Genomic DNA, 24761 nt, shown 5'->3' with positions numbered 1-24761 from the left:
GACTGGAAGGGTGGTTTAAAAAAAAAAGCGCGCTTGCGCGTATAAGCTCGTAAATATAAAACAACTATCAACAATTCCTTTATTTCTAATCATTTTCCTCGAACTAAAGTTTCAATCGAAGCGGTCAGTCAAGCTTACACTCTCGAACGGTATCGACAACGTTCTTCTCTCATATCGATCGTGTGTAATTAACTTTTTCTCGTGGAATAGTTGTTGTTTCTTTGATTTTTCTTTTACTTCCCCTCCATTTCCCTTTCCCTGTTTTAAACGAATGGAGAAAAAGTTAGAAGTTGACGACAACAAGAATTACGCGATAAAAACATGTCGTTACGTATTAAAACCGATCGGACTTTGGCCAATGATTTATGGGAGTGCATCACGTACAGAAATAATTGTATCAACAATATTAGCAATCACCAATCTTTCCGTTGTTTGTTTCGTTTTAATACCATTTGGTATTTACATACTTTATTACGAGCACAACATTAACATCAAATTAAAATTATTCGGACCGATTGGTTTTTGTTTAACGTCAACGATTAAATATTGTTACCTTGGATATAAAAGAAAATCGATTGGTCGTTGCATCGCTCACGTTGAAAATGATTGGGAAAACATGTTAGATCATAATAATTTAACTATCATGAAAAAGTATGCCACCGTTGGTAGAAATCTTACCGTACTATGCGCAATTTTTCTTCACAGCGGTGGAATGTCATATCACACGATCATGACACTTTCTATGACCAAAAAAATCAACGAAACTTTAACGATCAGGCCATTAACTTATCCAGGATACGACGTTTATTTTGACGTACAAGCTAGTCCTACTTATGAGATTATATTTTTCCTACATTGCATTTGTGGCATAGTGATGCATAGTATTACAACTGCTGGATGCTGTCTTGCTGCTACTTTTGTCACACATGCTTGCGGTCAAATACAAATTGTCATGATTAAATTGAGTGATCTTGTTGAAGGTAAAGAAAGTGATGTCGGATTGAATGATCGTATGGCTTTACTTGTCAGAGATCATGTCAGAACTTTAAGGTAAATTATAATCATATTTTTAATTATTTTTTCTCTGTATGACTGTGACGATGATGGTGAAGTGAACATTGTTAGCCGAGTTTTTTCACGGGATACAAATATTTTTTTTTTACGTAATTTACTACTTCAAATTATATTGTTCCATTGTGAATATTTTCTTTGATTGTTTTCGAATTAAATAATTGTACTCGGCTAAAAATTTCTACACGACAAGATCGCGAAATTTATTATTTCTTTCATTATTTTCTTTTTTCTTTTCTTCGCACACGCATTTTAAAAAAACGTATTATCTTGTCTAGTCCATGAAAACAACCAATTGTTGTAGATTTTCTGCGGAAGTTGAAAAGGTACTGCGTGAAGTATGCTTGTTAGAAGTAGTAGCATCCACATTGATCATTTGCTTGCTGGAATATTATTGTATAACGGTAAAACAAATAAAATAATTTAAGTTTGATAAACAATATTCAATAAATTTCTTATTATAGGAATGGGAGAACAACGATCGAATTGCAACTATAACATACCTCGTCCTGTTAATTGCATTCACTTTTAACATATTTATATTTTGTTATATAGGAGAATTATTGGTCGATCAGGTATATATTTTTTAATCATTTTCATATCACACAACCTCGACAAATTCTATTGAAATTTTTCATAATTAAAAAAATAATAATCTTGAAATTTAACAACAGTGCAAAAAAGTTGGTGCAGCATCGTACAACATAGAATGGTATCGTCTACCAAAGAACGTTGGCCTAAGTCTGATCTTATTAATAGCAATCTCGAATTGTCCATCAAAGATAACAGCTGGAAAATTTTTTGAATTATCATTATTCACATTTGGCAAGGTGAGTAAAAATATTCAAATCATATTTATTTTAAACGCAAAAAATATCTCACATTTTTTTAAATTTATTAATGAACAACAGGTATTAAAAACTTCCGTCGTTTATCTCAACTTGATTCGAACGATCACGGATTAAAACCGAATAAATCAAACTGACATACGATTTTTTATCATATACATTTTTATTTAACATAAGATTCTCATCAAATTTGTATCAATCCTATGATAAACTATAAATTAATTGAGGAAATTGTCTGTATATACATATATTATATATGATAAAAATGTTACAGGACGAGTTTATGCTATATAAAATAAAACAAAACAAAAGTAATAACTTACATGATATTTTAAAATAATTTTAATAACCGAACGATGAGAAATTAACACGAATTGAATGAACTTCTGTCTTATAAAAATAAATCAAACGATTCTCCATGTTGCTCGTACATACGTTTTGATTTAAAAGACTTATGAAAGACAAGTTTGATCACACATACACACATATATACATACATACAATAGAAATACGTTCGATAGAAACTAACACACCTTTGATATTAAGCGAACCATTGAAGAGGGTGGACGCGCTTGCGCATTTGATTAAAATCGAACAATTTCTATTCCTTTTTATCATCCTCGTGCGTTCAGTTGAACCCTTACTGTCATTCAAACTCAACCCTATCGATCTGAATAGGACTGAGGAGTAATCGTCGAATAGTTTTTTTTATCTTTTAAGATTATGGAAAAAAGTTTGGAAAGGGATGAGAAAGATTACGCGATAGGACTTTGTCGATTCGTGTTAAAACCAATCGGACTTTGGTCGATGATTTATGGAGACGTGTCGCGTTTAGAAAAAATGTTATCCTGTGTATTAGCCGTAACTTGTTTTTCGATAGTTTGTTTTGTCCTTTTACCAGCCGGTCTTTATACAATTTTATACGAACATAATATAAATGCTAAATTAAAATTATTTGGACCGGTTGGTTTTTGTTTAACTTCAACTATCAAATATTGTTATCTTGGATTAAAGGGACAAGCTATTGGACGTTGCATCGAACACGTTGAAAATGATTGGAAAATGGTGCGCGATCGGAATCATCGAACGATTATGATTGAATATGCTACACTCGGTAGAAATCTTACAGTTCTTTGCGCATTATTTCTTTTCAGTGGTGGAATGTCTTATCATACTGTTATGACATTATCATCGAGTAGAAAAATTAATGATACTTTTACGATAAGACCACTCACTTATCCCGGATACGACAAATATTTTGACGTACAAGCTAGCCCTACTTACGAAATTGTCTTCTTTCTACACTGCGTTTGTGCAATGGTCATGTACAGCATCACTACAGCTGCTTGTTGTTTGGCTGCTACTTTTGTTACACATGCTTGTGGACAAATACAGATCGTTATGATGAGGCTGAGTGATCTTGTCGAAGGTAAGGAAAGCAGTGATATTGAATTAAATCATCGACTGGTTATCATCGTTCGGGATCACGTCAAAACATTAAGGTAAATCGATTTGCAGATTATTTTCAATAATCATTTCGTACATTATTCGCAGCGAAAGGACTAAGAGAAAATATTTGCAATAAATGATGCAAATTAATTCATCCCACTTACTTTTTTACTTTTCGATAATTTTTCACCACCTCCTCCTCCTCCTCCTCTTCCTCCTTCCCCTTTTATTTTTTCTTCTCGTACGATGATGAATTGTTCCGTTGCATCCGAAAAACTCTGCTCAATTTTTTTCAGGTTTTCCAACCAAGTTGAAAAAGTTCTTCGGGAAGTATGCTTGCTGGAATTAATAGCATCAACATTGATCATATGCTTGCTCGAATATTATTGTATGATGGTAAAAATTATGATTAATGTATCGATATCTCAAAAATATATTTAAAAATTGTATACTTTTAGGAATGGGAAAATAATGATCCTATAGCAACACTGACCTACTTCATACTGTTAATTTCTTTTACTTTTAATATATTTATATTTTGTTATATCGGGGAATTGCTCGTCGATCAGGTTGGTTTCTGTTTTTTTAAATTACCTAAATGGGTTTTTGTTTTTTAACTCCTTGACATTAGTGTAACATTTTTAAAATATTATTTTAATTTGTCTCAACTGAAAAATTGTCCAAACTTAATATACAAAACAGAATATTGGAATATTTTCATTGCTAAATATGATTTAACAAACATTAATTTAATATTAAGTATATTTTAAATAAAAATGAAGTAATTTTGAAAAATACAAAAATAAAATATTGTTGTATGCCAAGGAGTAAACAATTAAATTATTTCACAAACAATAAAAATATTGTACGTATTAAAATAACAGTGTAAAAAAGTTGGAGCAGCAACATACAATGTGGAATGGTATCGTTTGCCTAAAAACGTTGGCCTTGGTCTAATATTATTAATAGCAATTTCGAATTATCCACCAAAAATCACTGCTGGAAAATTATTTGAACTATCCCTTTTTACGTTTGGTAAAGTAAGTATATATTTTTAAAATAATTAATAATTCATTAATAATATTTCCTTTTTAATGATTAAAATTAATCATTTTTCCTTTTAACCCAAAAATATTAATATTTTATTTATTTTTATATAATTCAGGTTCTTAAAACATCCCTAATTTATCTAAACTTGATTCGGACTATCACGGATTAAAATATACAAAAAATATCGGAAACAAGTGTGTGTAGTCTTTTTAAATTTATATGAATTTATTAAATTTTTCTCATACCAGTAAAATCTGTTGATGATTACAAGTCGAAATACACAGTAATACTAACTGTGAGGACTGATGAATGATTTTTTGTTTACATCTCCGACCGAATTCTATGTTTTCATCTAAAAAAACATAACAGATCGAAATAATTATATGGTATATTTAAAATATAAACAAATGTACATTCGTTTAAATAATCCTACTATATTTCCTAGATCTAATCTATCCATGCATTGAGTCTCCATAAGACTCCGCCTATATGCGCGTATGGTTGCGCATGTGTAACCTATAATACAACTACTTTACTCCGACAATATGGCGATTCTAATAATATTTAATCTCAATGATAAAGATATTGCTTATAATTATATCTAAAATGAATAATTATATACATAATAATATTCAAATTAAAAGAAATTTAATAAAGAAATAATTTATTTAATCTAATACGATATTTTGTAATTATTTAATCTAACGTAAATAATCTAAATTGTTAATATTCAAATTCTATTTAATTCATAAAACATATTAAGCATATAAATATGATATCGTGTCAGTAAATGCTTATTAAAAGTAATAATAATAATTATCCTATGAGAGAATTTAATATGTAAATTATATAATTTATTAATATAATCAGAATTTTATATTAAGTAAAAATTAAAAAATTACAGCTCGATATCTCTAACTAAATATTTATTATTAATATAATTCATATTTATACTTACTAGAATTATTATAATCAATTATAAATATTGGAAATATTTAAACATCTCTCGACAAAAATTCAAGCTTCACACACACACATATATACACATAACTAATCCATAAGATGTATTAGCGATCTGACGTGTGATTAGAGATCACTCAATCTAAAAGAAAAAGCAATGATACTTAAAATTATATAGCAAGCATACGCAGACGCAAGCGCAGTAAAAGAGAATAAAAATAATCGATTGTTCTACGTCGACCAGTAAGAGTTTAAATTCAATTTGAAATTAGTCTGACGCTAAACTTTCAACAAGGAGGATGAAGAATCCTTCAGAAATATTTTCTAAACGTATAACATCGTTAAAACGTCGCGATAAAGATATTGAATATGCTATAAAGTATGGTCGTTTCATACTCAGATCAATTGGCATTTGGCCTGATAGGGAAAATAAAATTCAAAAATATATTTCGAATGTTAGTATAATTACGGGTAATCTTGTATTAAGTTTCGCTATAATACCTTGCGGTTTGCATATCATTTACGAAGAAAAGGATACTAATTCGAAATTAAAACTATTCGGTCTTCTAATATTTTGCATTTGTGTGATGATCAAATATTTTGCTTTATCAATGCGCCGATCTGATATCGTTCGATGTTTCGAATGCTTAAAAACTGATTGGTATCAGGTCAGTCAACCAATTATTTTCTATATTTATTAATATAATATTTGTTTAAGTATCTAAATATCATAGTAAATTATCTGAATTATATAAATGCAATTACAATTATCTATACATTCATTATTTAACAAAAATATTTTCATTTATAAAAATAAAGTGAGATTAAAATTTTGATGAAAATTAAATTAGATATAACAATTGAATCATTTTACAAGTTAGGAAATTCGACGACGTTACGATAGGTAAAACATCAAATACATCGTGAATTAATGTTAAAATATGCAAAGATTGGAAGAAATCTTACGATGACCTGCGCAGTTTTCATGTACACAGGAGGTGTTATTTATCATACGATATTACCATTTGTTAGTACACGTATGATAGATGTATCAAATAATACATTAAAACCATTGGTTTATCCAAGCTACAGTGTACTTTACGACGTACAAAAAAGTCCTACTTACGAATTTGTTTATGTCGCACATTTTATGTGCGGATACATAATTTATTCTATAGCAACCGGTGCTTGCAGTTTAGCAGCAATTTTTGCAATGCACATTTGCGGACAAATAGAAATTTTAACAACATTGATAGACGATTTTGTTGATGGGAAAAAATATTATTTTTCTAATAATTCTACTGGTCAACGATTAGCTATCATTGTCGAACGACACCTACGTGTATTACGGTATTCATTTATAAATTATTTTGTTGATTTCAATTAAAAAAGAAAATGGAATGAAATATATGCGAACTGCAGATTTGTTGCTATTTTGGAAGAACTTCTGCAAGAAGTTTGTCTGATCGAATTCGCCGGTTCTACTTTTTTAATATGCTTATTGGAATACTACTGCATCCTGGTAAGTGTAAATACATGTGTAAAATTATGATTTGATAATTTTGAAAATAATTCCCTTAATTTATTATATATATTTTTTATGCAAATGAGTTTCTTCGTTTCTTAAATGTTGTTATATTCGTTCCTGATGATTTTCTTCTTCTTCTTCTTCTTTATTTTGATGCAATGAAAATGTTCAATTACATTGTAAAATGTTCCAAAATTTTGTCCAGATCTTCTGTTCAAGTTCTATTCGCATTTACAATTAATAAATGTATTCCTTATTAAATAGAATCTTAAGTTTACGTACATCATAAAATATAAGACACAAATATTTATTCAAAATATTTTATTTCAATTTATTTCTCATCATTTTTATGCAGGATTGGGAAGAAAATAATAAGGTTGGTCTGTGCACGTATTTTATATTTCTAATTGCCACAAGTTTCAATATTTTTATGTTGTGCTATATCGGAGAATCTCTAACGAATAAGGTAAATTAATAATCATTGTAATATAAAATATTTTATATATTAATATTTGTATTTTATATTTTTAATGAAAGACAAGTAAAGTTGGTGAACGATGTTATACAATTGAATGGTATCGTTTATCACCGAAAATAACATCAGGATTAATTTTAATTATTGCTATATCTAATAATCCAGCTAGGATAACTGCTGGAAAAATGGCTGATTTATCTTTACTTACTTTCAGCAATGTAAGCATCTCTCAAAATTAATAATAAAATAAACAAATGTTTAATTAAACTCTTTTTACAAATTATAATCATCTTTTCAGATACTAAAAACGTCGTTAGCATACCTAAATTTATTACGAAAGCTGATAATATAAATATGGGTCAACAATTACGGTAATTGTTAATTAAATAAAACTTTTAGTTAAGTATGATCATGCTTATATAGATACTATGAAAATTAGTACTTATTATATGTATGCTAAAAATTAAGAAATAAATTAATATATGAACCATTTATATATATAATATACATGTATTATTCATAATATGAAATTAATAATTGAATTTTATAAACAAATTATGAAATATAGTGTATTCTTTATGCAAATTAATTTATAATATAATTAAATAAAATCCAATTATTAAAACATAATTGAATATATATTAATTTTACAATTATAAAATTCCTTAAATTTTTAGTTAATTTAACATAATTATAAGTATGATACACTAATTTTGTTTCTTACAACTATTTCGAAATTTTTAAACAAATAATAAAACAAAATCGTCAAAATTTATATAAAAAGACAATTGTAAAATACTCACAATAATAAACACTAGAAACAATATAATTAAACAATATAAATAATTAATTTTTCTTGTTTAATACACACCAAATGTACGAATAACATTCTGTTGGATTTATTTCAAGCTTCGAGAATTAATTGTAAAAAACTGAATTTAATTTTTTAACCAATCAATGTTCGTATTCTTATAGAACCAATCCCCTGATTGGTGGTGTACAAATTTCGAGATATTCGACTCGATTATCGAAGAGCTCATGTGACATTTTGTCAGAAAATATCGACATTACAAAATATTATAATTCGAACAAAATAAAATGATCATATGAATCATGGAAAAAGAAAATAAAAAAAAAAATGTAGAAAATGTATAAATGTCTTGTATGTAAAAACCATGCATTAATTTTTTCTAAATTATTATGACAAAACGTACTAATACAGAATATGCATTTCTCTCTATGTTACACGCGTATTCTCTGTTTGTACTATGAAACATTATTACGCATTATTTAGGCATGTGAATTATTTATTTAATAAAGCAACCAAACAATCAAAGTCGAGATTATTATCCTAATCACATTTTATATTCTACGCTAATGCATGAGCCATTTCCTATCATTTCTTTTATGTTGTGCCTTGACACCATTTCTCAAACATTTCTTTTATTTTTTATCCTAAACATGTGAGTATTTTTTTTATTTTTATCCTAAACATGTAAGTATCTTTTTTAATTTACTATCTTTTTTATACTTAAATTATATTTATGAAACCTAATTAATTTGATTATTTTCTCATTGTTATAGGTGATTTCAATTTTGCTAATATCATACTTAAACTTCTTTGTAAAAAAAATAACAAATGTAAAATGTCTGAAAAGCAAACAGTTGGTGGTATACCAGTTGAATGTTTGACTGGAGAATCCGCTGCTATATGGTCTGGTTGGCGTATGCTGGGTGACCGAGAAGTTGTAAGAGAAGCTTCTGCTAAAGGGACTTACATTAATTTAGCTTACAAATATTTGGCGTATAGAAAAAATTGTACCATCGACAAAGCTAAAATTTATTTTAATGAAGAGGTCGAACTATGGATTAAAGAATTAATAAACAAATGTCAAGTACACCGAGCTTCTCATATTTTAAAAAATATAGTACGTTCAATTACTATAATGTAACATGTTCATATATAAATATGCGACACTGATAACAAACATAATAATAATCTTTACTTATTTAACAATTTAATGTTCATTAATGATTTTAGGGAAGAGATCCTACGGAGCATACATTGAAAGTTTGTATTAAAACTAAGGAACCTTTCTTGAGAGAATATTTATGTGATTACATGATTAATGTTAACGGTTTCAATGAGACACAGAAAGAAGCATGGGACATTATACAAAGTATTTTACAGTATGAAAAAAAAAACATGTAAGTATCTCAAACTATTGACTTAAACATATTACATTCATATTCATTTAAATATTATATTAAATTTTTCATAGGCTTGAAAATTTATTTAGTAACATGATATGCATAGAAGACATAATAAATTTACCTGAAAATATTAAGCAAGCATTGTGTACAGAATTGTATATTCAATTATTTGAATCAAAGTTAATAAGAAATACGACGAGTAGTGTCGTCTGGAACTGCTTGTTGTTATATAATAAAATTGATACTATTAAATATTGGATCGATAAAAGATACAATACTAATGCAATAATTAAAGAAACATATGAAATCAATGAAAATTTTAAAGAATTAGTCGATAATTTGATTATTACTCCTGAAATGATAGAACAGATTGATCTATCAGATGCTAATAATTTTATAAAAGAATTAACAAAGAATCATTTATGCAAATATGGAATATTCACTAAAACTGAACAAGATAATTTAAAATTAACGCTGGCAAGGATATTCAGTAGTCAATTAACATTAAAAGATTTTGAAGAGATATTATCTTATGAAAGTTGCAATATTAATAAAAATGAATTTTTGGAAAATATTAATATAAATTATTATCTCACGCAACAGAATCATTCCATAGAAACTATATCGAAAGGAAAGAATTTGTATAATATTCTAAATAAAATGCATGATCCGCAATATAATGCTTTAGATACAGTGACCAATGCAATACTTGAAAATATTCATTACATCTCTGATAATTTTACTGATTTTTTAAAAGACAATTATTTAATAACTTTTGCATTAGTTTTTTTACAATATTGCAAAACCGATAATGCATTATGTTCTGTAAATGAAAATGTAGAACCTAACAACGACGATTTTAAAAATATGTTTAACAATGAGCATGGGCTACAAATAGGTGCTAATATTGTGCCATATGAAATACTTTGCAATACGCTAAAACATATACCAATAATACGACGCATTGTGCTAAATGAATCAAAGAAAAATGATATTACAATGTATGAACTGTTAGACGGTTGCCATAAGTTTACTGCTAAGCAATTTTTTAAATGGAGATACAATAATGAACCAATGCCTCATTTTTCAAATGAAAATTTAGTTAAAAGATATGGGTACCAGGAAACATTAACTTATGCTTATTATTTGAAAGAAGGAAGACCTAACATGGCTTTCTATATACTTAAAAATACGCAAGGAAAACCTTTTAGAAATATTTCTTCTAGAATGTGAGTTATTTTTTTTTTTTAATATTTGAATATTATATCTAAAAATTTGTATTTTTAATCTAAAAGTGTCTTTTAATTGTTTCAGGAAGTGTAAAGCTGCTTTTTATGCCCATTGTTTAGCTTTAAAAAATTTACATAATTCCGAACTAGTCTGTAGTTGCATTTCCTTTCTCGAAATGATAGGAATCAATTCAGAAATTTTAAGATTACATATCACTGCAGCTGATTACGTCCAGAAACATCTTAATATATCTATCGGTAATATTACTTTTTTCTATGTAATACAATTATATGAATAATTTTATAATCTAAAGTATTTTTAATGTTGCAGGACCTTTACTAGAATCTATTATGTTCAAAAATCCAGTTAACTTGCAAACTATAATATTATACTTAGAAAAAAGTTTTCAATCCTATCTAAATGACAATACAATCAGCGAAAATACTCTCTTCTTCGATGCACTAAGAATTTGGGAATTCATAATACAATTTGCACGGACTCACGATTCTTCTTTACCAGATACTCTTTTAAAGTATTTAGCCCAGAAAGATTTATGGTTTGAGTTTGTTTTAGTCGGACATATTTTTACTTATCCTACGTCACAAGTATGTATTTCAAATTTCTTTAAACTAAACCTGCCCTTGATCAACAAAGAATTTACTATATATAAAAAATTGTTCTCTTAATTTTATTTATAGATTTTAAGGCTCGCAAAAGAATTTCAAAATATTAATATACGTGAACATTTGTTAACTTGTTTTAATACAGAATCTACAAGTATTCTGTCACATCCCAAATATGAGACAAAATTAAAATTCAGGGATGTAAGACAATTTTTATATTGCAGGATCGGATTAAAGCAAAATGTAAAAATTAAATAATATTTAAAAATACGTACTATATAATCATAAAATAATATTGTAATAAATATATAATCAATATTTTTTGTAGGAATCAACATCTTCCAGTGCATCATCTTCGTTGACGGAAAGCACCAGCAGCGACACGTACTCAACGGCTTCAGAAAAAATTTCTTTCACTGAAAATATATATTCTTCCGACGATGACCTGTGGATGACATTTTTAAAATGTCATCATAGTCAGGATCCACCTAGTGCATTACTACATGTATCTCGTATAACTTTAAGACCTATATTAATTATTTTGGCAACTTGCTATGAGGTATAGTAAACAAAATTTGAATTTCTTACTTTATTAAACAAATTTGCTAAAGAAATTGATTTCAGCCATCGTTAACTACTTCCTATTGTTATTCCTGGATGGTAATATCTACGGCAAATAAAAGTATTCTATCTGATTATGCAGAATGCTTAGATCAAATAATGTGGCCAGCTAATAAAGTATTAGAATTGATACCAAGATTAGTATCTTCTGGATATGTTTGTACATTAAGCAGAGGGTTCCAAATTTTCATGCCTGTAAGTTCGCATTTTTATTACTAATAATTATTTTTTAATATTATAATTAAACTATCATCGCGCGAATATTTTAGGACAACATATTAAATCCATTTTTCGAGTTCCTTGTACGGTGTACAAATCATGGCGAATTTAAAGAGTGCCAACAATACTTGAAAGACTTCAAAACACAATCCTCGATGCTTATATGCAGTGTACGTTAATATCTTATATTTTTAATGAAATTAAAAAAGTACGCGAATGATTAATAATATTTGATATTTGTAGAAAATTGTTAATTGGGAATCTGTCGATAACACGTATTTAAAAAATTTTTATTGGATTGCAATATTAGTTATTAAATGTATCGTAATAGCTCTTGCTCATAATTTTCGAAGTACACAGTTACAGATACATTTTTTGAGTGCTCTAGTAAAATGCAATTTTCATTATGGATTACCAGGTAATAAAAAATAATTATTTTTATGTTACCACACATAAAATAAGATTGCTGATTTAAAATAATTGTTGTTTTTCAGTCGACACACCTGATTTTCAAAACCTTTTAAACATTACTAAGGTTTTGTTGAAAACTGAGATTACGTTGAATTTTGCAGCCTTCACTGTTACGGATAACGTATACAATTACAATCAAGAAATAACAAGATGTATTAATTGTTTAGTAGAACGTAAAGATTACATTAATGCATTACAAATATGCAGTATAGCTGCATTAGATACGTCAGAAATTATACTCGCTCAGGTATATCTGTCTAAAAAATTCATTTTAATTTTAATTTATTATAAAAATTATATAAAATAATTGTTTCTAGTATCGCAATGAATTTGAACATTACTCGAGTACTAACAGTAAACTAAAAAAATCATTTTGGAAACGATGTACGGAAGATTTTAAAAAATACAACGTGCCATCTGAAAAAGCAGCAGAATTTTTAGTCGAACATGCCGAAAAAGTTCTCTCCCATAAAGAAAGGTATTTGCAATGAAAATTATTTCTAAAATTTAATATATAAAATATTCTATTAATATTTAATTTTAACACAGATACGAAATATTGAAGTTTGCTTTTGAAACATTAAAAGATAGTCAAATAGAACAACAAACGATTGACACCTTAGAAATGGCTATGTGGAAATCATGTATTTTAATTGGTCCTAATAATGTATTATTAGAATACGAGGATGAAATTTTAAAAAAATTAAAAACTGAATTACTCTCGGGATTAAATAAATTACAAGTTACGTGTACTTTAGCCGATGCTAATGAAGAAAGTGCTGCTGAATATTTAATTAATAAATTAATCGATGCTGGAAAACTTGATGTCGCTCTGAGAATTAGTACAATATTTAATTATAAGCACAGAGTAAGTATTATTATTACTTATTACTTATAATTATAAAATAATCATAAGTAATTTCTACAGGATTTGCAAGTGTTACTGCTATGTTTAAGTTTGGCAGAAGGGGAATTATTGTATACAGAATTAACATTACAACAAAAAGATTTTTTGATAGAAGCTGACAAAAGTGTAACACAAAAATACAGTATTTTCAAAAACCGTGGTCTTCAAAGGCTGTCATCATCGTCTTCATCAAGTAATTATATTTTTATTCAAATATAATTTAATTTCTATGCATACAATAATTCAAATAAATTAATGTAAATGTATTTCCTATTTCCTTTTTCAGTAAATACGATTGGATCGGATTCCGGTAAAACATTAGATGTAAAAAGTACACCCATTCGACAAAATCAAATCGAATGTATGTCAATGCTAGAAAAATTAATGAAAACACTTCGTAATGGTGTTGATACAGGTTCTAGAATATTTCTATGTTATAAGCTTGCAATAAGATTAGGAAAATCGTATCAATCTTTAATAAAATTAGACGAACCAGTTCAACTTTTACAAGAGGTAACGGATAGCAATATTGATAATAAATTTGAGACTGCTAATGATATTATAATAGCATACAAAATAAAAAGCAATGAAATTGCATCGTTTTTAACGAAAAATATAGTACATAGTATTACCAAAGCAATTGAAGGTAGGTAAATGAAGAAAATATTTTATCTCTGACTTATTTTTTACATTAAATCGATAACGAAAAGAAAATATTAAAAAAAAAAAAGTAAATTAATTCTTTTAGATAAACAAGACGACTCGATAATAATGTGGGGATGTCCTTTAGATGCAAGCTTTCATTTAATAATGGAATTGTGCAGTGATATTTCCATCTTGGGATTAAATCTTCTAGAAACGGCGCACAAATTAATGGGATATTCTCAAGGAGAAAAGAGAAATGGTAATTCATAGAGTAACGTTGTCTATTTTCTGATCAATAATTCATTTTTAATCTTATATTATTTTTTTGTTTGTTTTAAATTAATTTAATTCTGATTGATTTTTCAGTATCAACTTTAAAGACAATAGTAGAATTATTGATCAGATCTCATGATTGTTTCACCGCCTGTTGTAATATGGAAGGAATAGCATCTATATTAAGAAAATGTCAAAACATTGCTAACACTTTACAAATTCGCAAAAATTGGACGTTATTGGTAAGTATTTTAATTTTTTTTTGCTGGAACATCACTTTAAAAAATTATAAAATCTAAATACTATTTTTATATAACTTTCTGCAGGTTCGTCTTGTGACTGGTGTTGGTCGTTTCACGGAAATGAATTATATTTTTCAAATATTAAAAGAAAACGATCAATTTGAGTTCTTACTCGGTAAAAGTTTACACAAGGTATTCTACATTACTTCGCATACTTTACCTATTTCTTTTTTTTACTGTACGTTATAATATTTTTAATTGAATAGGTGCCAGGTTTAAAAACAGCATTACTAGAATTTTTAAAACGTAACTGTCCTAAAAACAAAGAACTCTTTACATTAGTAGCATTACATTTTCGTCTTTATTACGAAATAGCTTTAATGTGGGAAATTGAAGCGAAGGAAGCAACTAAGGAACTTATGTTCGATTTGATGAAAGAACAAGCAAAAGTAGCGAGTTCTTCTCGAGTCGAATTAAAATTAATTAAAACCGAAAGTCTTCTACAAAAATTGCAAATAATAGTTATGAACTTTACTCACGCAGCTCAATATTATTTACAAGTAATACATTAAAATATTTCCTATCATTTTAAACTGCATGATACTTTTTTAAACTAAATTTTTCTATCGTAGGACAATAAATTACATCTAGCGAATAAATGTTGTCAACAAGCGCAACTGGTTGCCTTGCAAATTGCATTACTCAATGCGACATCTAATCAACCTACTATATGCATCTTAAATTTAAAAACTGATCAAATAGATAAAATCCTCAGCGAAACATTAAATTTTCAACAAGCTTTGATAGTTGCCGGAGCATATAATCATCACCCAGATTGGGCAAATATTATTTATAGTCATTTTATTCTTAATGGAGAGATAAAGTACCTGAAAGATTTCATTACTGTAATCAAACTCTCTTCAAATATAACTGAAGACTGTGCACGTAGGTAAGTTCATAATTTTCATTCCCACGATGAACGCATTGTTGTTTTCTTCTTGCTCTACAACGAACACATATTTTAATTAATTTAATTAATCTAATTTTATAGATATAGATCTGAAAAAAATCTGACCAATTCGATGAAAAATAATATGAAAACATTAATATCCGAATTGGTGGATGTCGAATGTAAATATATGCTAGCGAGTCAATTAGGATTTAAGGAAATCGTTGAAGTTATGCTAAATAGTCCTGCAACAGCTGCATATCTCAAAGATACAGTATGGAAAAAGGGTTACAAATCATCGTGATTGACGGTGCTACATTCCATTTACAATGTATTTAATGAACTTTTTATTTTATTTTTATATATGTTACCATTGTATTGTATGTAAGATAAAAAAATAGGTAACACAGACAAGTTATTAGAAATGTAAGCCTTATACCATAAAAACTATATATTTTACTAGATTGATCCTAATGTAATATTGAAATTAATAAACTATATTTTTGATATAAAATTATAATTACCTTTTTAAAATATTCTCAGGACTCCATTAAGGTTATGATTCCTGCTGTATGGGTCGATATATCGTCTGTACAGAGCTTCTACATTGGCGTATAGATGTCGCTAGTTACGAAAAAGTTAATTAGACGTACATTAGATATAATCGATATTTTTCGATTAATCGTTATCGAACTATTGAATATTGGTACGAAATTTCAATTTATTAAAAATCTTATATGATTCGATTACAAACATTTTATGCACAAGTATAATTCGAAAAAACGTTTCTACGTTGTTAGGGAATTAAACTCGAGCGTTCAAAGTTTAGATGCGTATATTAAAGATAATGATAAATCATTTAACGAACAATTAATTGGAAATAAAAATGTATCGAAACGTCGGATCAGGTTATTAAAATATATCGATCGTTTAATCGAAGCCATCGAGAGGGAAGAATTTAAAAAAAAGGAAGGTATAAGAATATTTTTATAGATATTTTTCTTTTTTTCATTTTTCGTTTACGAATACGAAATATCAAATGGAAATAAATATTGCGATATATTTGTTTTTCGCCACAGCGTTTGAATATTTAAAAGCATCAAACGAAACCATGAAAAAAACTATCTCTAAATTACAAGATTCTATAAATAGAGAAAACGTACACGTGGAATTTCAAAGATTGGATAATCTGAATACCGAAAGACTTTTAAAGATTGATCCTAAAGTATTTTAATTTATTTCGAAATTAATATCGACTTAACATAAATCTCATTAAATGTGAGTACCTGTTTAAACGATATTCCATGAATTTAATTGAAATTTATATAATATAAAAAACAAAATTACATTCTTATACGATGATTAGAAATTAATATTACGTGAATTAAAAATTTTTATAATCTGTATTGGTTTTTCAAACTTTCCTTCTGCAGATTTTTTTTTTCCTGCATCATAACTATAATCAAGATCTATATTTGGATATACATAAATAAATGTAGTAAAAGTTGGAAAATATGATAGGAATACGTAGAAACTAAAATACGAAAAAGAAATATATCTTCCAATACATTTAAATAAACACGGTAAAGTTTGAAATGTAAAAAAAAAATATATATATAGAAACTAATATACAGGATTAAAAAAGAAAATAAAAAATCGAACCAATATCATGAATTTTATCATCCTTTACATTTGAATACATTTAGAAAAAAATATAGTAAAATTTGTAACGCTATAAAAATATACACGTATATAAGTATACACACATCTATACGTACACGTAAGTTTCGTATATTTAAGGAAAAATAGAAGAAAAAAAAAAAAAAAAAAAAGGGGGGAGGTATCACTGGTTATATTTTCTACCCGCTTACCGCATTACGCCTTCCTTACCGCTTTTCAGAAAACCAACCCCTATTCGATAATTTCCCTACTTATGGGATTAATCTTTATACGATGCAGTGAGATGGGTTTTCGATAGATCGATACGCCAGCTGACACACAGGCACGCGTTTCTAAGCCGCTTATAACGATACCTACGACGAACACAGATTTTTGCTCTTTTTTGGAAAATCCTCTTGTCTGTTTAATCCGACAGGCACAGAGAAATTGTTAATAATTTCGCAGGAATAGGGTGATAATTGATTTCAAAAATACGCCACCCAAGAACCTAACATGTATAAGCTTTTTCGATAAAATGAAATAAGAATTTCAAATCTGATTTTTTCTTTTTATTCATCAAAATGTTATCAATACTTTTTGTACAAGCTTTCACGATTAGAATTTTACCCAACGATAAAAATATTTCCCAATTTTATGATATTAAATTATATTTATTTTTTGTTTATTATTAATATTAGATGAAAAAATATAAATTAGAAAAGAAATTCAAGGGGAATATGATAAAATTGCAAAAACTTAAATTTAAAATAAGATGTACAAATTTGAAATGTGATAGATGCAATACATCAAAGTTTCGTATACTTGGTGACAGATATTTCATATTCTGATCGAGTATTCCATTACTGATAGAAAATAGCTACTATCTACTTATATATATTAATATCTATAGATACATTTATATAGGAAATGAAAGAAAAAAAAAAACGAATAAGTTAAGGTAATGTACACCGGGTGAGTTATTTCAAACAGGCCATTGGAATAATTCGATTGCTATTGATGATAGAAAAAGATAAATCAAAATTTATTTGAATTTACAGATTTTTCATTTTACATAAAAAAAAAAAATAAAATACATCGGGCAAATATGTATAACACTTTTATTTATAATTAACAACAATCCAATTACATTTGAGTGATTTGTATTAAATACTTCACCCGGTATAATTTCGATGCGTAAAAACGTTAGAGTACGCATGTTACAAACATAATTTATTTTAGATCGGAAGTATGAAAAGTATAATAATGGAATAAAGGTACGAAATGAAAGAAGTATTCTATGGTCTTACAAATATCCTTATTATATAATTCTGAATTATGTTCGTAGATATTAGCAGAGAGAGAGAGAGAGAGATTACTATTAGTTTACAAATGAGACTCATATATCCAAGGATTATAGCCCGGTTCATATACAATCGAAAGAAAAACTACGAGGCCTGAGTAAACAGGGTATATCAACATACTTTATGACGATGATCGTCCGTTAGGTAAAACCTTCGGTAAAAGACTAATCGTAATAATACAATTTTCCCAACCATATGAGCGTGTATATGAATCGATCAAAAACCAATAACGTTTGTAAATTTAAATTGACAAAAACACATTAGCACGTTTTAAACAACAATATCTCATTTTTGTTTGAATTGTAATAATTATATAAAAATAAACGGGGGATAATTAAAAAATGATTTATAGAAGAAAATAAATTCTATGAAAAAACACACAACAGCATCCCGTTTCATCGTCCCTGAGCTACTTGTATTCAAGTATAACAAGATAATCGAGGGTGTAACGCGATAATGTGTTTATTCTCGTGGATCGAATAACTGCATTATCTCTTATCTCATAGTCAGGCCATTTAACTCGCAAACAAATGAATGCGTAAACAGGAAAGAAATCTGGTTTAAAATTAAAAGAAAAAAAAAAGAGAGAGAAAGAAATTGTTCACTTCGATCAATGTAAATGCATTTTTAATTGAGTTCGTTTATATTAATTATAATAGAATCCGAAAATATTCTTGTACATTAAAAATTTGATGAATCACAGAGAATATAATTGAGAAAAACAAAAAAAAAAAAAAACAAGAATATTATTTAATTTGATGAAAAATAATCGCATCTTGGTATCCCATTGTTTTACTATTGCATAACAAATTAGGAATAAAATTTGATTGGGATTATAATTAAGTAAGTATAAAAGGTAGGGTCGGTGTACAGATACGATAAACAACAAACAAATAACGGACATTTTATCCCCCGTTGGAGGACGTGGATAAAGTGAAAGATGATGGGGAAAAATATAAGAGAGAATATAGGGATGGTGTGTGTGGTGAGGCGGCGGGGAGAGGTAAAGGTGAACACGTCCTATGGGGTTTCGAGGCATGACAATTTATCGCGAAGTAAGCATCGCGTAACTAACACACCATGACTAAAGACGAGGTTCGCGTGATACTCGACTCCACTCGAGCACAATATCGACGATGCTCTTCACCATAGAATGGTCCATGTTCCACTGTCATTCGAGTTTGCGTTTAATAAAAGGGGGCTTGAATATTGTCAAAGTTACGTGCGAAACGATTCGAGACGCGTTAAAAGCCATCCGACACTTTCTAACGTGTAGAATATGTTAAATTGCTTTAAGCATCATAAAATGGTTCTATCTATGGTCAAAGAAAAATCAGAATAATTCGGACCTTTATCTACATTTTTTTTTCTCTTTCTTTATATATTCGTTTATTCGTTAAAATATTTCTTATTTTTAATAACCGCAAGGTTTCTTAATAAGTTTTTCGATTTCGTATCACGTAAATATACATATGTAACATTGTAAAAGTATTTTCAGATTGAAAATCATTATAAGTCTTATATGGAATGTTTATAATAAAAGAATGAAATTTTGGATTTTAAAATATTCAAGATTGTTTTTTTTTTTATTTTTTTCCATTTCTATTCGATTATTAATTAAACTTTTGGACGACTACGAGAAAGATAATTGATCATCTCGTCAACAGTATTATATTCGTTTATTCGCAATATTTTTTACTCTTTCTTTCTTTCTTTTTTTTTCTTTCTTTTTATAATAGATAAATTAATAAGAAAATATTTTGTCCCGTAATTAAACATAGTAGAAAGTTTATATTGATCGTCTGAAAGTTTATCCAACAATAAGACGTCACTTTCTTATATATTATCAGAGGAAAAGGGAAAACGTTTTAAGCGTCAGCAGGTTTGCCATAAATAAAAAAAACGGATTGATGGACCTTTTATAATTTAACCTTTCCACGCAAAAGAGATAATATATTGACGATCGGTGTATACGCGTGTTATAAGTGGTTATCACCTTATTACGTCATAGTCAAGAAAATCTTTTACACGTTCCTAGGGTTAATTTTAATAATAAACTTTTAATAATACATTGTGACCAATTAAAAAATATAACAATTATTATTAGATATTAAATATACCACACACACACATATCGATTGAGAAATAATTTTCTTTTTTTTTTTTGTTAGAATAAATTTTATCGAATTCAAATAAACGTTATATAGAATCTGTTATAATAGAATCGTATTTTTGTATTTTGCGCTTTTTTCTGTTTTTTTTTTTTAATTTCTTTTTATCACCCGAAAACGCGATTCCAGACGAAATGAAATTTTCTATCATTGATCGTTTCTTGAACCCAGTGCAAATTGATAAAACGATTTAAATTTGTTTCTCTTCTTATTCTGTGTTACCCGTTTTATTTTCGTATATATTATTTCACCTCAGGCATTTGGAAACAGTTAGGATATCGGTTTTTAACTTTTCAAATAGTTATGAGAGATGAGTAAAAAAATAAAATAAAAAAAAGAAAAAAAATTAGATAGAAAAGAAATATAATGTTCGAATTGTTTTGAACTCCGTCAATAATTCTATCCAAGTTAGTTTATGGTTTCTATATCGGTATTGTATCGAATAATCCAATCGAATATTGTTTGAACTTTGTATTGAACCGAATCGCGATGGTAATAATACACCTTACCAATATTCAACGGGAAACTAAGTGAAAATTATGTGCCAAAGGTTTATAAATAGAACTAATTTATCGAATTATTTGTGCGAATAGTAATAACAAAAATAATTGGACTTAATTCGTAAAAATTGGGAAAAAAATAATATTGCGAGAGGTAATAAATTCGTTTTTTTTTTTTTTCTATCCATTTTTATCTTATTCTCATGATCAAATTAATTTCAATGAGAAAATGAAAGAAAAAAAAAACGAAAAAAAAAATAATACTTGTTCGACTTTTATCATCCGATAATAACAATTAAAGATGTAATAAATAAAATGATTAGATACTCGGTATGCATTTAAATTGAATATCACGTTCGAAGAATATATATTGTTACGAATTATCATCGATAAATCGGTTATGGTTATACGGAAAATTTCAACGTGAAATAAAATTTACGGTTATTGGAATAAATGCCTGAGTTGAAGATCGATCGATCGATAGATCGTTTCACAAAAAGTTATTCTGTTTTTTTTTTTTTTCTATTTTTCTATCCATTATTCGATCAATGCGATTACAAACTATTGACTATTCAAAAGGGAATGTTCAAAATCGTGTACCATTCGTCGCCCATCGTATTAGTTGTACCTGTTTTTTGTTAAGAACCACCAGAGAAAGAGAGAAAGAGAAGGAGAGAGGTTCTCGTAGAATTTTGGGCGGTGTTGTTGGGTTATTATCTAACTAATACTTTTACATTTTGCCGACGGGGAGAACACGAACAAGAAATAAGGATAGAAAGAGAAAAAAAATCATATATATATATACATGCATCCTTTTCTTTCTCGAGTGTCACACAAACCGACACCTGGATTTCAGTCAGTCGGAAAATTACCGTAAAATTGCCACAAAAAGCTAGATTTTATTCCTCTCGGTTGCACGGGGCTACACATTTTTCCTCCTGTTTACGAGATTTTAGCTTTTATAGACTCGCAATATCCTTGACACGACACTACTAAACCACACCTGGACGCACAAATGAACAATCGTTTTTTAAAATATTCTATCGAAGAAATGATAAGTCCTTTTATTTTTATTTTCTTTTTTTTCTCGTATTTTTATGCAACCAAATTGTCATCATCGTTGTTGATTTCTTTCGATGAAATTATTCGAATTTACTTGTTTGTTCTTTAATAAGCACAAATTTTCACACATACACGGACAGACACACAAGTCTATACAAATATACACGCGTGTGTGTATAGATTTATAATAATATTTCTTTTATGAAAAGAAAATTAACTAGAAATTTCGTTCACGTATTTCAATAATTTGATTTTCACCTAGCACAATAGTTAACTAGACGATGTATTCTTAATTTTCTCTCTCTCTCTTTTTAGTTGGTTATTATCGTGGCACGCGTGTATTGAATTGTTCGTTGGCACGTGGTCTTTGGAGTTCAGGAAGTTTGAAGGGAAGTCTGGACGTAACAACTTGCCTTATAATTTTCTTTCATTGTCCGTCGGAGATCCGTTCCTTCTAGTTGTTGTTGTTACGGTACATTGCTAAAAAGCTTTTGACAATAGCTATATAAATGTATTGGTTAGGATGCATCACTACTCTAACGTCATTACTTAACTTATAACTCAAACCCCTAAAAATGAAAACTTTTCATTCTCAAATTTGATTCTCGAAACCCTCGAATGCTTTTAACGATACGAAACAATCATTTCAATCGTACAATTTTCTTTCTATTTTATGTTTCTTTCGTTTTATTATTATTATTATTTCTTTTTTTTTTAATAGTTCACCCATCTAGGAAATTCGGAATATTTGATATTACACTTATCAAACAATTTTCATTGTTGACAGGTGATTGTTATATTTTATTTATTTCATAATAGTTTTGTTGGACGTGTTAATTGGATCACATTCGATATTCAATATGATTGATTATTCTAAAATTTGATTAACATTCTTATCTTAATACAATTTATTTTCTTTTATTTATTATTTCAATCCAAAAAAAAACACGTTGAATATTATTTGAATTTAATTGTAAAACAAATAGGAATTCTATATTAAAAATGTTGCTTATTAGATTTTGAGTAGTAAATTTACAATACTTGGATGACTTGTTGAGATCATCATCATTCCAATATCATTGACAAAGCATAATCGATATAATAATAACGAAGAATAACGATGGGTAATAGAGGTACTTTTTAGCACCCTTTTCCCATGGACCATGATGAATTTCAAACGTGTACCGTTCCTACCGGAAGCTTACCGAAATATCTAACCCAAAGAATAGATTCGAACCATTGCTTCGTCATTGTGGATTCATTTTCTTTTTTTTTTTTTCGCACGAATTTATGCATGAATGAATTGGACCAAGCTTAGACTAGTTTAGAGAGGATTAAATAGATACGTAGGTCTCTTGACAGTTAAATTGGATCATTTAAGGATTAACCGATTACTTTTTCGATGACTATACATTTTTCTCTCATATATATATATTTTTTTTTAATGCACATATATATTTGTGATGGAAATAAATAAAAGTAACAAAAATATAAATAATTATAAAGTGATACGAGATAAATTTTCTGATCTTAATTAATTGTTATAATTATACAAGTATATGCGATTAATATTTCTTGATTTGGATCAGTTAAATAAAATACAAAAAGAAATATACGATACAATGATACAAATTTATGAATAGAACTAATCCGCTTTCTTTCTCGGTGAATTGCAAATAAAATAAAAAAAAAAAGAAAATTGCTAATCTTATTTAACAATGACCATTTTATTTATTCTATTTTCATCGTCCTTTAAGTCTCTCAAGTATTTTTCATCTTCCATTTCATTTTCTTGACATTTATCGCTCGAAAGTAAAGCATGAAATATTTATTCCACTAGCATTTCTTAAACAAATCTAATAGAAAAGGTGAAAGAGAGTGCAACAATCTAATAAAAAAGAAAAGAAAAGAAAAATAAAGCGAATTAATGATCCATACAAAGAGGATCATTTATGATTTATGAACAATGATGATAATTTTTTGTAATATATCTCATAGGAACTCCCACGCGGAGGAATTGAAGAAGAAAAAAAGGAAAAAAAATTCGACTTAGGTATTCGTTTTAATATAATAATAATCCATGATTCCAAACGTTATATTATATTTGTGTAAAATGTTAAATAAGATTATACCGATCTTTCATTCACGATTGACCGACTACTCTTCGTACGTACGTATTTTATTTTCGTTTTTTTTTTCTTTCTTTCTTTTTTTTTCTTTATTTTTCTCTCTA

General features: G+C 27.8%; 4 protein-coding genes across 6 annotated transcripts; all 4 read left to right on the top strand.

Annotated features, from left to right (window-relative positions):
* Positions 1-271: 271 nt before the first annotated feature.
* On the top strand, positions 272-2036 carry LOC106791410 (odorant receptor 4-like). Its single transcript, XM_014757027.1, has 5 exons — positions 272-1050; positions 1376-1475; positions 1536-1646; positions 1746-1901; positions 1983-2036. Exons 1-5 carry the CDS (start codon positions 272-274, stop codon positions 2034-2036), a joined length of 1200 nt encoding a protein of 399 aa, XP_014612513.1.
* A 606-nt stretch (positions 2037-2642) lies between these two features.
* On the top strand, positions 2643-4587 carry LOC106791409 (odorant receptor Or2-like). Its single transcript, XM_014757026.1, has 5 exons — positions 2643-3421; positions 3665-3764; positions 3827-3937; positions 4253-4408; positions 4534-4587. The coding sequence occupies exons 1-5, from the start codon at positions 2643-2645 to the stop codon at positions 4585-4587; spliced, it is 1200 nt and encodes a 399-aa protein (XP_014612512.1).
* Positions 4588-5677: 1090 nt separating this feature from the next.
* LOC106791407 (odorant receptor 13a-like) lies at positions 5678-7733 on the top strand. Its single transcript, XM_014757025.1, has 6 exons — positions 5678-6046; positions 6283-6728; positions 6801-6900; positions 7262-7372; positions 7444-7599; positions 7680-7733. Exons 1-6 carry the CDS (start codon positions 5678-5680, stop codon positions 7731-7733), a joined length of 1236 nt encoding a protein of 411 aa, XP_014612511.1.
* Positions 7734-8523: 790 nt separating this feature from the next.
* LOC106791415 (spatacsin) lies at positions 8524-16281 on the top strand. 3 transcript variants are annotated; one of them, XM_014757032.1, is made up of 22 exons: positions 8524-8543; positions 8966-9309; positions 9423-9589; positions 9664-10824; positions 10910-11082; positions 11156-11430; positions 11524-11691; positions 11777-12007; positions 12073-12264; positions 12339-12458; positions 12532-12706; positions 12783-13006; positions 13077-13237; positions 13309-13627; positions 13688-13859; positions 13953-14312; positions 14415-14570; positions 14678-14826; positions 14911-15018; positions 15093-15386; positions 15459-15775; positions 15878-16281. In XM_014757032.1, exons 1-22 carry the CDS (start codon positions 8537-8539, stop codon positions 16077-16079), a joined length of 5475 nt encoding a protein of 1824 aa, XP_014612518.1. In that variant the 5' UTR covers positions 8524-8536; the 3' UTR covers positions 16080-16281. The 3 variants fall into 3 exon arrangements, with proteins under 3 accessions (XP_014612518.1, XP_014612519.1, XP_014612520.1); XM_014757033.1 differs by lacking the exon at positions 8524-8543 and adding an exon at positions 8643-8844; XM_014757034.1 differs by lacking the exon at positions 8524-8543 and adding an exon at positions 8643-8876.
* The last annotated feature ends 8480 nt before the right edge of the window (positions 16282-24761 follow it).

The sequence above is a fragment of the Polistes canadensis genome, unplaced genomic scaffold (genome assembly GCF_001313835.1).
Source record: "Polistes canadensis isolate GaletaPanama2010 unplaced genomic scaffold, ASM131383v1 scaffold_305, whole genome shotgun sequence".
Lineage (NCBI taxonomy): Eukaryota > Metazoa > Arthropoda > Insecta > Hymenoptera > Vespidae > Polistes > Polistes canadensis.
This window is presented reverse-complemented; position numbering and strand designations above follow the sequence as displayed.

Bases quoted from the DNA above. Each gene is read 5' to 3' on its own strand.
- LOC106791410 (XM_014757027.1), top strand. From the start codon at position 272: ATGGAGAAAAAGTTAGAAGTTGACGACAACAAGAATTACGCGATAAAA. The intron at 1,476-1,535 runs GTAAAACAAATA...TTCTTATTATAG, and splicing joins TGGAATATTATTGTATAACG to GAATGGGAGAACAACGATCG. The intron at 1,647-1,745 runs GTATATATTTTT...ATTTAACAACAG, and splicing joins GAGAATTATTGGTCGATCAG to TGCAAAAAAGTTGGTGCAGC.
- LOC106791409 (XM_014757026.1), top strand. From the start codon at position 2,643: ATGGAAAAAAGTTTGGAAAGGGATGAGAAAGATTACGCGATAGGACTT. The intron at 3,422-3,664 runs GTAAATCGATTT...AATTTTTTTCAG, and splicing joins GATCACGTCAAAACATTAAG to GTTTTCCAACCAAGTTGAAA. The intron at 3,938-4,252 runs GTTGGTTTCTGT...TTAAAATAACAG, and splicing joins GGGAATTGCTCGTCGATCAG to TGTAAAAAAGTTGGAGCAGC.
- LOC106791407 (XM_014757025.1), top strand. From the start codon at position 5,678: ATGAAGAATCCTTCAGAAATATTTTCTAAACGTATAACATCGTTAAAA. The intron at 6,047-6,282 runs GTCAGTCAACCA...ACGTTACGATAG, and splicing joins TAAAAACTGATTGGTATCAG to GTAAAACATCAAATACATCG. The intron at 7,600-7,679 runs GTAAGCATCTCT...TCATCTTTTCAG, and splicing joins CTTTACTTACTTTCAGCAAT to ATACTAAAAACGTCGTTAGC.
- LOC106791415 (XM_014757032.1), top strand. The intron at 9,310-9,422 runs GTACGTTCAATT...TAATGATTTTAG, and splicing joins CTCATATTTTAAAAAATATA to GGAAGAGATCCTACGGAGCA. The intron at 15,387-15,458 runs GTAATACATTAA...TTTCTATCGTAG, and splicing joins CAGCTCAATATTATTTACAA to GACAATAAATTACATCTAGC.